General features: G+C 46.3%; 1 protein-coding gene across 2 annotated transcripts in view; it reads right to left on the bottom strand.

The window, feature by feature from the left end:
- Nucleotides 1-13,165, bottom strand: part of ITGB1 (integrin subunit beta 1) — a 446,163-nt gene that overhangs the window by 175,668 nt on the left and 257,330 nt on the right. For both annotated transcript variants that reach the window (XM_086941542.1, XM_086941543.1), the window contains exons 9-10: nt 4,508-4,597; nt 3,430-3,570 (exon numbers count right to left, since the gene is read on the bottom strand). In XM_086941542.1, coding sequence (XP_086797668.1) covers nt 3,430-3,570; nt 4,508-4,597 — 231 coding nt within the window. The remainder of the gene's footprint in view (nt 1-3,429; nt 3,571-4,507; nt 4,598-13,165) is intronic.

The following is a 13,165-nucleotide window of genomic DNA, read 5'->3' as shown; positions in this document are numbered from 1 at the left end:
GGGACCAACTAGGCATGTGGTGCGGATATGGCACGACGCTGCTAGCTCTTTGGGATGGAGAGATAGATTTACCCTGGCTACCCCACTGTTGGGCTCGGAGGGTCCACCCTCACAAAAGCCGGATCAGAGTCGGGAGCCCGGTATTTCTTCTGGAGTCTCGAGGGGGCCGCCTTAGTCACTGCCGGGGTGAGAAACAGGTCCATGGCCGGATCCTCCAGGCCCGGCACCAGTGGCAGTAATGGCCGAGACAGTTTCTGGTGCAGCGTCTCGAAGATCTCCGATGTTTTGGGCGTGGGCACAGTCAACGAGATGCCCAACTTCGCTGCACCCCTCAACAGGACATCATGGAAGGACACAAGATGGTCAACCGGTGACACCCTTGTCTCCGGCGACCCCGACAGCTTCAGCAAATAGTCCCTAGTCTCTGAGGACCCCGTATGCGAATGGGACCTGCGCCTCCTGTGGCGTCGTCTCGACCGCGTGGATGACCTGTTGTGACTCCGCGATCGCTCCCTCCTCCTGGAACGAGATCGCGACCTCCCAGTTCGTGGGCGCTCCACAGGTCTCCGCGGAGGTGTCTTCCGTGGCCTATCCTGGGGGTTCGGCTTAGGCGTCCCCTTAGGCGGTGTAGGGAGGCGAGGCAGCGACACCGGCCTCGGCGGAACAACAGGAGGTACTTCCGGCCGAGGGACGGACCGAGGAGGTGGAGGTGGCCGTGATGGTGGAAGAGGATTGCTGGGAGGAGCCTCCTTAGGTAGAGGTGGAGGAGGTGGGGACGTCTTCGGCCGAGGTGGTGTATAAACCACCGAGTACACCGAGCCCGGTGACTTCTTCGGGGGAGGGGACTGCGAACCAGCCCCTCCAGTCGGTGATCGCCGTCTCCGGCGTCCTCCCCCGGATCCAGCGTGACTTCTGGCGCCAGAACTCCTTCTGCGCCGCTTAGAAGAGTTGGAAAGTCTCCGAGACGCTGATCTCTTTCTTCTCGACACTGAGCGTAATTTCTCCGGCGTCGAACGCCGCATCCGCGACTCCGGCGTCGAACGCCGCCTCCGCGACGTAGAGCGCTTCTTCCTAGACGCCGAACGCCGCGACGTCGAACGTTCAGTCCTCGACGACGAGCGTCGACTCCTTTACGACGCCGACCGTTTTCTCGAGGTCCTCGACGTCGAGGATCCCCTCGATGCCGACAGTCTTCTCGACGGCGACCGGCGGTATCGCCTCGACGGCGAGCGCCGACGCATGCCGCTCTTTATTCGACGTCGATGGCTCAACGCGGACGTCGACGTCAACGAATCAGTCGACGGTGATCTCGACGGCGGCCTACCCAGGCCCTTCGACGTCGATCCTTCATGCCGTCTCGACCCGGAGCTCCGGGGAGATGGGGAACACACCGTCGTCATCCCTCTCGACGTAGTCGATGCAATCGACGCAGACAGAGACCGGGACCTTTTGCTGGGCTTCCTGCCTCTGGGGAGCCCCCCAGAGGCCTCAGCAGGGGCAGAGGGAGCCTTCCCAGCCTGCCCAGACCAGCCTGCAGTCGTCTCTCCTCTAGGCCTTGAAGCCTGCTTTTCAGCCTTTCCCTCAGGGTCCTTGCTGAAAAGTTCTGGCAGATGTCACATTCTTCAGGGGCATGTGCAGCAGGGAGACAGAGGATGCAGACATCGTGTCGATCCGACTTGGACTTCTTCCTTCCACATTCTGGGCACTTGTCGAAGAGAGCAGGCCTTTTAGAGCCCTAAAAAGCCTGATCAAATACACAGAAGTGAAGAAAAACACCAAGCACACAAAATGAAACACTTTTAAACACCAAAAGTGCACAAAATTCCAATAAACCCTTGAAAAAGGGAGAGCTCTATGCTCCAGGGTCCTGTTAGCAGGAGCCGGAAAAAAGAACTGAAAGTAAAAGGGACCTGCAGGGCATTCAGGGATACTGTGAAGTTCTGGAAAGTTCTCTTAAAGGTTGTCCTGTTCTGAGCCACATAATGGCAGCCTATGGGGGCTTGTCTGCCCAGGTCTTCCTCTCTATCATTCCAGAGGGGTTTTGCTGCTGAGGCAGTGGAAATCTGGACAGACTTTGCTGTTTGTGGATTTTTGGTGGAATTTCTAGTTGAAGTACTGGACAGTGTAGCCTGGTTTTAAAGGCTGCATCATCTGTCTTCAATTCTCTCTTAAGTGTCTGTGCAGTGCTGCATTTTTCGACACCGTAAGAGATTTTTGATTGCTCCGGGGTCCACGCACATGGGCGGGACTATTCACTAGATTATGACTATACACAGAGATCCCCTACTACAGAACGGAGTATTTCCGTTATGCGCAAGTTAGACATGTGCTGAAAACGGCACTGCCGGCAGAAGCAGACATACCCGAGGCCTCAACCCTAGAGGATAGAATTTTGGATGGTCACTTGCCAGAGAGGACAATTTCTCTGATTTATAAGAAATTGATTAATCATAGAGCAGACCTCCTGGTAGAACTGAGAGATAAATGGACGCGGGACGGTATTGAATTAGAGGACGAGGACTGGCAATCTGCTGTGTCCTCTCCGAAGGAAGTTGTGATCCCAACATGGTTAAGACTGGTTCAGTTGAAAATATTACACAGGGTATATGTCACTGGTCCCGGTCTAGTTAGGATGGGACTATCTGAAGAAGGTCTGTGCAAGCGAGGGTGTGGTCAGGTGGGTACGTTCCTCCATATCCTCTGCGAATGTCATTACATGGTTGAGTATTGGAGTAAGATACACAATGTTATGCAAGAGGTCCTGGGGGTGACTGGGTTGCCGGAGGTGAGAAGATGCCTCCTTAATATCTGGGAGCCCACAGATCTCAATACAGTGCAAACCAGGTGGGCAACTCTGGGGGCAATGATAGCGAAACAAAATAGTGGGGATCCGCAACAGTGGGGATCCGAGAGGCAGCCCACGCTGGAGGGATGGAAAGAGAGCATGGACTGGTTTATGTTCCGGGAAAAGACTGTTTACCTGGCGAGATGCCGACCTCGTAAATGGGCATCTGTATGGGGATTGTGGAATCGATACAGGGGGGACATTTGTGTACCACCGGTGGACTCTGTTTTTGATATTCCTGGGTTCCCGTGACCCTCAAATGGATAAGCATCTTGCTTCTTGTCCCCCCCCCCCCCCACACACTTGTTTCGATATGATGTAATGTTATGTGGGAGGGTTTTTCCTCTGTACTAATCACTCTTTTTAATGCCTTGTTTAATAAAAAGAAATATATATAAAAAAAATTGGAAATGCTTTTAATGTCACACATCCTTTGCTAGAATACTGAAGAGTTTTAAGAATTTGTAGTAAAGGTTAACTGCGTTCACCACAAATCTTCTCAAATTTTTCCATAGATTTTGGCATCATGCATGATACGGTAAAGGAAAGCAAACAATATTAAGCATTAAAACTATGAAGTTTACCTCATCTCCAATTGATATGTTGGCACACTTTCTTCCGTTTTCACCAGTACCATTCACACCGTTTTTACAAAAGGACTTGTAGCTTATGGTAACACCCTCCGGAAGCTTGCTGTTTTCCAAGATGACCTCTGAAGATAAAGACTAAACATTTTTGTTAGTAAATTTCAAGATCAGCAGTCAAATCCAATGGAAGAAAATAGGTTATAAATAATACGAAACACAGCTATAGGTTCTCACTGCTTAACGGTTTCTTTTATTAGTTAATTAAAGTTCTTCATTTAAGCATGCAATTGTGATTTGCAGGTTCAAAATGAAATAAAACTGGATAATCATTCAGAAATAGCAGCCCATGCCTTGGAATTCACTCCAGATCATATCAACTATTAATATGGAGTCCTGAAATGGGTCCCAGATAATCTACCAAAAATCAATAATAAAAATAATGTTGCATATTTCCTGGCAAAGGCAACAAAAATGGTGCATGTTATGCCATAGAAAACAATCGTGCTGCAGGTTTATTTTTCTGCCCATAAAGTATTCTGAAGCAGAAGTGGGTAAAGTGTTGAGGGGAAGGGAGCATGATAGGTGGGCCATATGCATCAATGTAGTCAACAGTTAAAATGGAGAATGCTCTAGATAACATTTCAAGTACTACACAGTTCTACACAATGCAAATAGAAAATGGCAGCAATCCTTGCACCATGTCTATTCATCGGCTCGTGAAAACAGCACAATACATTTTAGAACATAACAAATGTTCTAAACATTAGAATAAGATAAACAGATTTGGAGAGCGCAATTTTCTAGCTAGACAAACAAATTACGTAGTTCAGAACTGCAGCTCGTGGTGCAGCACTATCGGCTGATTTAGAACAATTAAAAAGTTTATTTTGATAAGAACCGTTAAGATGCATATACATATGTTTCACAAAAGGCATAATCTAGATAATCAACAAGTTAAATACAAATAACATGCTTAAGGCAGTGATTAGTATAATATGGGAAGACTAAACGTCTACAAGTAAGAAGATTTTTTTTGACAATCAAAACACAAAGCTGCGGATTGCAACCCACTTACATTATAAGAGTCGATAATCAGATGAATTACATTGCTGGAATTTGATGAAAGGGTTCCCACAGCAGATTTTGGAATAAGATTTTTCAACTCCTTAAAAAAAAAAGACAAAGTTACCATTTAAAATAAAGATTTTAAAAAAACTTCAAAAAAACCCCACTAGATTATTGAAAAACACCATTCTGAGTCAGCCACTAAGGAAAAATTTACATTTCCAAAGAACTCTAGTAACAGGGTAGAGTTTGTTTTGTACTTTTGGAATGAAAATAAGGCACACACAATGCACACAGTTTACAGGGTCAATAAGCTTAACTGCAAATTACAATTTTAGATGGCACTGGGGATGATAAAAATATCCAACAACTGCGAAACCTCATAACCAATGTTAAAGATTTGGCACATTGTGCCAGTCTCCTTGTAGGAAGCTGGCTCTGTATATACTATATCAAACTGAGGTATACTGTGCACAGAGTCCAGTGGAACCCCAAAGGTAGGCAGAGGTAAAGTTAGATAGCACCTTACTCTCGATTTGTGGTAGTGTGGTCGATCAGTAAGGCTTCATCAGAGGACAGTGTTAAGCATTTGCTGTACACACTCAGTCAGCAAATAAATTCACATACTCAAACACTGAACTTCAGACCAATTGTTTTAGTATACAATATTCTTTTAGTTATTTTTATTTCCTAGAACCAAGCAAGCCTGGCACAGGTAAGTGATAAATACTTTGCAGTAAATATACAGTTGTAACAGTTCGGATTGCACATGTACTTTGATTTGATTACAGTAGTGTTACTGATAATGCAATGCTTTTCCGAATACAGTACATATACTTTGTATAGGACTTTTAGTAAAATGAGAGGTGAGTGAATTTTGAGATAACTTTTCTTATACAGTGTAGTATACCTGGATACTACACTGGGACATTTCATGTAAACAGGTAAGTAAAATTGCATTTGTTAGTACAATGTTAAAGAATTTCTTTAGGTTTTCCAACTCCACACTTAGAAACGTTTCATAGAAAAACAGTCAATGTTAATCTATGGAGGAAAATAGTGTTATCAGGTTAAAGGTATGTACTTTGTTGTGGGAGTTGGTGTTCTGGGGTTAGACTCAGGGGTCCCCCAGGGCCAAGGATGCACTCGAGCAGCACTATGGCGGCTGGGTGCAGAGTTAGGAGGCCTAATGTAAGCCAATAGGGGAGAAGGTGCCTCTGGTTGGTGGCTGCTGACAATCAGGCCACTGGGTTGTGGGAGCAAAGCTCCAGTTACTGAAAGCAGCAAGTGGCCTGGGGAATCTCACAAAGGCGGCAAGCCTTTGAGCTTCCCCTTCGTGAACCCTGCCCATCCTGGGAGAGGAGGCTTGGCATCTCGTCCCAGGATGTGCATTGTTTCAGGCCCCCGAGAGCAGCAGGTTCTCGACCCATGGGTCCAGAAACATGTCGGGTGGTGGCAGCTGAAAGCAGCCACTCAGCCCGGACACTAGTGGTAGGTCATTTTCCAGGGGACATCTCCAAGATGCCCTCTATGTGCATTTTTCATTAAATCCCACACTGGCTTCAGTGTGGGTTTAATCAGCTGAGAAGTTTGATACCAAACTTTTCAGTTTTCAGTGCAGTCATTATGGTGCTGTGGAGTTCGTAATGACAAACTCCCAGCACCATATTCTCTTAATGGCAGTATTACACTTACAATGTCTAAGAATGGACTTAGACACTGTAGGGGCACAGGGCTCATGCACCTGTACCCTCACCACTGGTATAGGGCACCCAGCTAGAGGGGTGGCTGATCTATGCCAGGGCTGTAGGCATGGCACACAGGGATGTGTGCCATGTCGACTCTTTACTTTGTTCTGCACCAAAACACGCAGCCTGCAAAGGCAGTGAGTGAGTGTAATGGTATAGGGCCACTAAGGGTGACACAATAAGTGCTGCAGCCCTTAGAGGGCTTCCCTGGTCAAAGTGCCCTGAACACCTGTTGTACCATTTTCCAGGGGCTGACCTGTGGCCAGAAATACCAATTGTGTTTTGTTTTCAAACCAGTTTTAGGGAAAGAACATAGTCTTTGGGTACCTGATTGGTAGGAGCAGAGGGCACACTCAGTCAAAGAACATCAGCTGTTCAGCAAAACGTGGGGGCTACCATGCAGAAAGAGGGCATTTTCTCAGCCTCTCCACCACTTCCCCCAAAGAAAGAGGACAAGACTAACCTTTCCATAGAGCGTTTTCATTTTCTAAGTGGAAGAACCTGGAAAGTCTATCTGCATTGGCATGGACAGTCACAGTTATGTGTTCCACTACAAAGTCCATTTCCTGTAGGGAGCTTGACCACCTCAACAGTTTAGGATTTTCACCTTTCATCTGCATTAGCCATCTGAGAGGTCTGTGATCAGTTTGAACTAGGAAGTGAGTACCAAACAAGTATGGTCTCAGCTTCTTCAGGAAGCAAACCACAGCAAAGGCCATCCTCTCAATGGCACTCCAACACTCTCCCTGGGGAGAAGCCATCTGCTTAAAAAAGCAATTGGTTGGTCTTGGCCTTCATCACTGGCTTGGGATAGGATCGCTCCGCTGCTTTATTGTGCAACCCGATTTGCTCCTGGCACTCTGTTGATATCATCTGGAGACTTGCTAGACGAGGAGTAGCTGGACTAGGGGACTTCTTGTTAGGACAGGTAGCATCTCCAGTTAAGTGTCCCAACTTTCTACAGTTGTTACACCAGGCCTTTAAAGGATCAACGTTCTTTCCCCTGTACTTGTTGGTAGATTGGGAAGAGTTTTGGGACCCACCCCCCTGTGCAGGTTTGTGGGGCCCTTTTGAAGACTCAGGCTTTTTAGCTTGGGAGATTCTCACCACTTTTTCCCTGGGGAGGTTTTGTAAACCCTTTCTTTTGTTCACCCCCAATGGTTGTTTTTGTTACCCTTATCTTGACCCAATGGTCTGCCTTCTTTCCCAATTCTTGGGGAGAAATTAGACCTAGGTCGACTTAAGGCTGATGTAACTTTTCATTAGTGCAATTACTTAAAATATGTTATTTCATAAACAGATTGTAAAGTCCACTGAAATCATGCACACTGTGTCCAGTTAACCAACCATCTAGTGTTTTGACTGAGTTGTCTACGAAGTCAATCCAGGATTGGTTTTGTGAGCCCCCCTGAATCTAATTCTATATTCCTCAGTTGCGAGTCCAAATCCCTTAATCAAGAGTTCTGTTTATGAGGTTATAGGACCCAGCATTTTCCCCAGAAAAGGCCTGGAGTCGGGATCTGCAGTTACCAGTGAAGAGTTCCCAAAGGAGTGCCCCCAGTGTGACTTCTTCACTTTTCTCATTTCACAAGCCCTCTCAAAGGCTGTGAACCATTTTGTGATATCAACACTTCATATTTAGGAACAATCCCTTTGGGGATTTTAGGATCATAAGATTGCTCTTTATCATTAAGTAAATTGCTGCCACCATTGATGGGTGCTCGGCCCATCTCTGCTCTCCCTCTCTAGAGCCAGCAACCTTGTCTCTAGATCCAGTCTTTTGGTCAACCTTTCTAAAAGGCTGTCCTCGTTGAGGCTGTCCTCAATGGTATCTGATCCACATGTGTGGGATCTAGGTACTGAGAGGTTGACTCTTGGAGTCAGGGGCACTTGGGCCCTTTCTCCCTATGAAGTGGAGGGGGTTGCTCTACATGGTCATCCCCTTCTTCCTCATCTGATTGGTCTTCACCATGTTCTGATGGGTGGTTCTTAGCATATCCAGCCAAAAGCCCCTGGAGCTTTTGTTTGGTGGGAAGGGACACCATGGCTTTGTTTTTAATCTTACATAGGGACCTTACCTCCTTGAAAGACAAGTGATGGTAAGGGGTGAGGTCAAGCAACTCAGCCAGGTCCCATATGGCACTCCTGAATTCATCTTTAGTGGTGCTCTCCTAGAGAATTAGTTATTCTGTATTCCTTTAAATGCCTGTAGTAATGCAATCAATGATCTGACTGGTGATCAGATATGTGATGTTATCTCAGGACATGGTAGGTACAAGTTATAGTTTGCACTGTAATCCATTGCTTAAAGATTTCAGAGGTTTTAAACCAGAATGTACCTCCTCCTCTGGTGTTAAAATTCCTCTTCCCATGAGGTCTGCAAATCATTTTAACTGGACACAAACACACTGCAAGAGGCCTTGGACCCTTGTTGGAAATTTGCAGGGCTTGTGGTCCCAGCACACATCTTAACAAAATAACACACAAAGAAATAAATTCTACATTCATAGGCTTCACATACTAAGTGGTAAGGGAAGGAATATGTTACTTACCCTGTAAGCATATATTTGTAGCGTGTAGTGCTGCAGGTTCACATGCAATGCATACTCCTGCCTTCTAGTGTTGAGCCCGGACACTGCAAGGTGCTTTTCCAAGAGTAAGTTTATGATCAGCGTTGTGCGTCGATTTTTCCTTCTACACGTATTACTGCGCATGTTCAACAGTTTCTTTGTCAGAGAATGTTTTTTCACCTTGCCATATATGGAGTGAGGAAATAGTGTGCTAAGTTAATGCTTGCTGTTGAATATGCTGCATTTGAGTGTATGTTTTTCACCATCTAATACCTGCAGGGGAGGCAGGAGAGTGCATGTTAATCTGCAGGATTATACGCTACGAATAAATGTTTACAGGGTAATCTATTCCATTTGTAGCATGTGTTCACAAGGGAGTTTTCCTGAGAGTTGGAAAGGCGCAATAATTAGGCTGAAATATAAGAAGGATGATGCCATGCAGACCAAGAATTACAGCCTATTCAGCCTGATTGATGTATTCTCCACAGTATAGTTCGGTCAAATAAAAAATTGGGTGGAGCAAAATAACTTAAGCCCGGCCGAGTAAGGTGGCTTTAAAGAAGGCCACTCAAAAATCAACCACTGCCTTAGTTTATGGGCAATGGCAAAGAAGTCTATTGAGTTGAGGGGCTGGTTATTTTGTTGATTTCCAGGCCACCTTCGACTTGGCAGACCGTAAGCTGCTGTGGAATATGCTGAGGCAGCTCGGCATCAATAAGGCGTTGCTTGCTCTTATTCAGGAACTAAACACTCAGAATTGGGCCAGAGTGGTCTTAACCATCAGAGGGACACTACCGAAGAGAATTCAGATAAATAATGGCCTACGACAGGGCTGTGTTCTGGCTCCCTTACTATAAGCTTTATTTTTGCCGGATCTACCAAAAAAACAAAAAAACAAAAAACCTGTCTTTGCCCTAAATGAGTGGGACCCACTACTGTACGCCGATGATTTGGTGTTAGTAGACAGAACAGAAGTAGGACTACAAAAGAAACTGGATTTCTTCCACGACTACTGCTTAAGCAAAAGACTCACGGTTAACTTGGAAAAGACAAAGATAATGGTGTCGGGAAAAGGAAAGGGGGGTTTTAATTGGTGCTAGAACAAAAATGAAGTTGTAGTTGAAAAATATAAACACTTCGGAATGTGGTTTGATACCAAGTAAAATTGGAGAGATTACGTTGAATCGCTAAGAACTATGGCATTGTCCAGGGTATGGGGCCTAAAACAGTTTACTCTAAAGTATGGAGGACCTTCTGCCTTTAATGCAATGGTCTGCCCCCAATTCAAATATGGGGTGGAAGTGCTAACCCTAGGTGGCAAATTGGATTGGAATCCTGAAGAGGGTAAATGTGTGAAAAGGCTCCTCGCATTGCCGACCTGATCTAGGGTTTAATGCCAAAGCTATTTGGGGTTACAAGCTACACTGAAAGTCTGGCATAGAGAGGAAACCCTCAAAATATCACACCTCTGCAAAGTGGAGATAAAAAACTGTGAACTGAACTAAGCCTCCCAAGTAAGACATTTGTTAGATAAGCTCTGCATCAAATTGTCACTAATGCCAGATCAGTGGAGGGGGATACAGATCCCTAAGCAAGAGCTATGCAGCATTATAACCAAAAGCGCAAGCGAGGAGGATCTGTTTTACATGAGGAGTAAGTCGTCCAAACAATTTCTGGTTAAAGGTTGGAGCAATGATGACCAATTTTCGTATATTGAGATCCCACCAAACCCCAAGCTCAGAAATGCATTGTTAAAATTGCAGGTAGGATAAATCCATGTTACGTAGATAAGAAGAGAAAAACAGTACTGAGACTAGCAGGGCAGGCCATGCGCACATGTGGGATGAAGGCAAAATGTTATGGAACATATTTTACTGGACTGTATGATTTTTTGCCAAACGGAAAACATTTTTAAAATCTGGATCAAGCCCTCAACTTGTTGGTAGACATAAGATTTTTAAATGCAATACGGAAGTCATTAAAAGGTCTGTCGAATAATTTGTAAGGGACCAAGTGGGTTGCTCGACCCTCCACCAAGCAGTTTTTTTCCTTTTAGATTTTGTATTTATATTGGCGATATGTGGTTTTAACTACTTTTATAGGTGCAGGATTATAGGATGCATTTGTGGGAATGTTTATAGACTAAGGTCTAATTAAACAACTATTTGACTGATTGCCTTACTCAGAAGTCAGTAACACTCCTTCCTGATGAGGCTAAGGCTATTAGACCACACTACCCGAAACAGAGCACCTTGGGATTACTACAGCAAGCCCCGGTCTACTCATAAGGGATGCCTGGACTATTTACACAGCATACTTTTTTTGGTATACTATATTGTGAATAAGTGTCTCTTGACATGGTAAGCACCTCACGTTATGCCTGGAAAATGATGTGGTTCTGATTCAAAGTGTACAGGGTCCCTGCCAAACAATTCTGCTGTACCAGAGCTCCTTCCCTGAAACTGTACCACAGTTGGCACTGCAAAGAAAATAACTGCCATGATGAACCAGGAACTTGCCTCCGGATCCACCTCTGCACCCCAAGTCCACGGCCTGAATCCCAGTGATCCCCCTGGTCCTTCAAAGGTTCCAAATGCTTCTGAGCCACGGCCTGAATCCCAGTTGCCCCCCTGGTCCTTCAAAGGTTCCAAATGCTTCTGAGCCAGAGTCCACCATGGGTTGACCCCTGCTGGACTCCTCTTCTACGCCTGCAACCTCTACTTGAAGGCTCCCTCTGACAGCGACCTGCCCGGTGAGAGTTTTCCGACACCCAAAGACACTGTTGCACCCATAGGCCCTGGGCCTTGGGGACCTCCACCTTTGGTGTCCCTACATCCCCTAGCATCTTTTACCTGGGCAGCTGTGTATTTTCTTGGTCCGACCTCGTGGCCTGTGTCTACAGCCTTTGTTCACAACCGATCTCCTCCATTGAAAAGCATTAGGTGCCCATTGCTGTGTTGGCACTCTGCACCCAGCTGTCCCTGTGCCACTGTGGGTGTAAGTTTGGTGTTGCCTTGCCCCACCCTTACCCTTGCCCCACGTCTAGTTCAACTCTAGACATGGGGGGTGTCCCCAGGACACCCTCCACGCCGCACGGCTCCTCCGCTGTGACCACGTGTCTGCCCCCGACGCCAAAGGATCGCCCCTGACCTCGGTGTACCCCTGCGACTGCCTTCTCCTTCCTTCGGTTGTCTGCCCGCACTGTATTTTGTTATTGTGCATTTATATCTTTAGTACTCCCTTTTGTAGTGCATTTTGTATCTCTTGTATTTTAGTTGCTCCCCTAGATTGTATCCCTTCCTGTTGCCTGTGACCCCCCCGCTGCTCCCCCGCCCCCTTTCCTTCATACCCCTGCCCATTGGCCCCCCGCTCCCGCCTCCCAGCTGCTCCTCCCTTCCACTTCGCTTCATATGGAGGCCGTACAGCGGCCGAGCAGCGCCATTTGGCACTTGGTTTTGTTCTTATACACCCATTTAGTGTTATAAGTTTTTGACAACCAATTAACAAAAAGCGAAATGATAGTGTATTTTTTGCAAATTCTAAGAATGGCCTTATAACCTTATCGTTGACCCAACATTTTTCCAACTGGTTTACTCATTTCCAGTTTGTGTGTATTTTATGGATGTTTGAATGAAAGTGGTTTGAATGTGATATGTCTGAAGAGTGATGATATGGTTGAAGTTTTTTACTGCTTTTGTGTCCTAATTTTCATTGCTGGATAAGAATATAACCTGAAATGGCGCACTAAAGTATAAATTGTGTTCATTTTTGAATAATTTCGAATAAACAGCTATTCAATAGCCACTCCAGGTATTGAACTGTCTGTATTTTGGAGAAAGTATTTTTTCTAAAAGAACATATCAGTATTGGCAATCTCCCTTTGTTGTTTTGCTTTTGAGGCTCAGCCTTACTGATTAGAGCCAGCCCTATTTGTTATTAGCTGGCGCACCAAAGGCAAGCCCGTCTGCGCCCGGACCGCGCCCAGCGCCAGGACCCCTGGTCCCAGATGTCGCCAGCCCACACGACGGACTTACGACGCATCCACCCTCCACACACTCAGCGCCGGCCGAAACGCCACCTGCTACCAAGCCAACCCGAAACGCACCCACGGTCCCTTCACATGCCAAGCCTGCAAATTCACCGGCCTCCGAACCTGCACCGCACCCGCCAGGCCCGACACCAGCAACAAGCACCTCAAGTGCATCCTGCTCAACACCCACTCCGTCCACAGGCACGCCGTCGAACTCTGGAACCTCATCGACACAACAGCGCCGGACGTCGCCTTCCTCACAGAAACCTGGATGAACGCCTCCTCAGCCCCCGACATATCCATAGCCATCCCGGTTGGCT

Source organism: Lissotriton vulgaris, chromosome 10 (assembly GCF_964263255.1).
Source record: "Lissotriton vulgaris chromosome 10, aLisVul1.2, whole genome shotgun sequence".
Taxonomy (NCBI): Eukaryota; Metazoa; Chordata; class Amphibia; order Caudata; family Salamandridae; genus Lissotriton; species Lissotriton vulgaris.
This window is presented reverse-complemented; position numbering and strand designations above follow the sequence as displayed.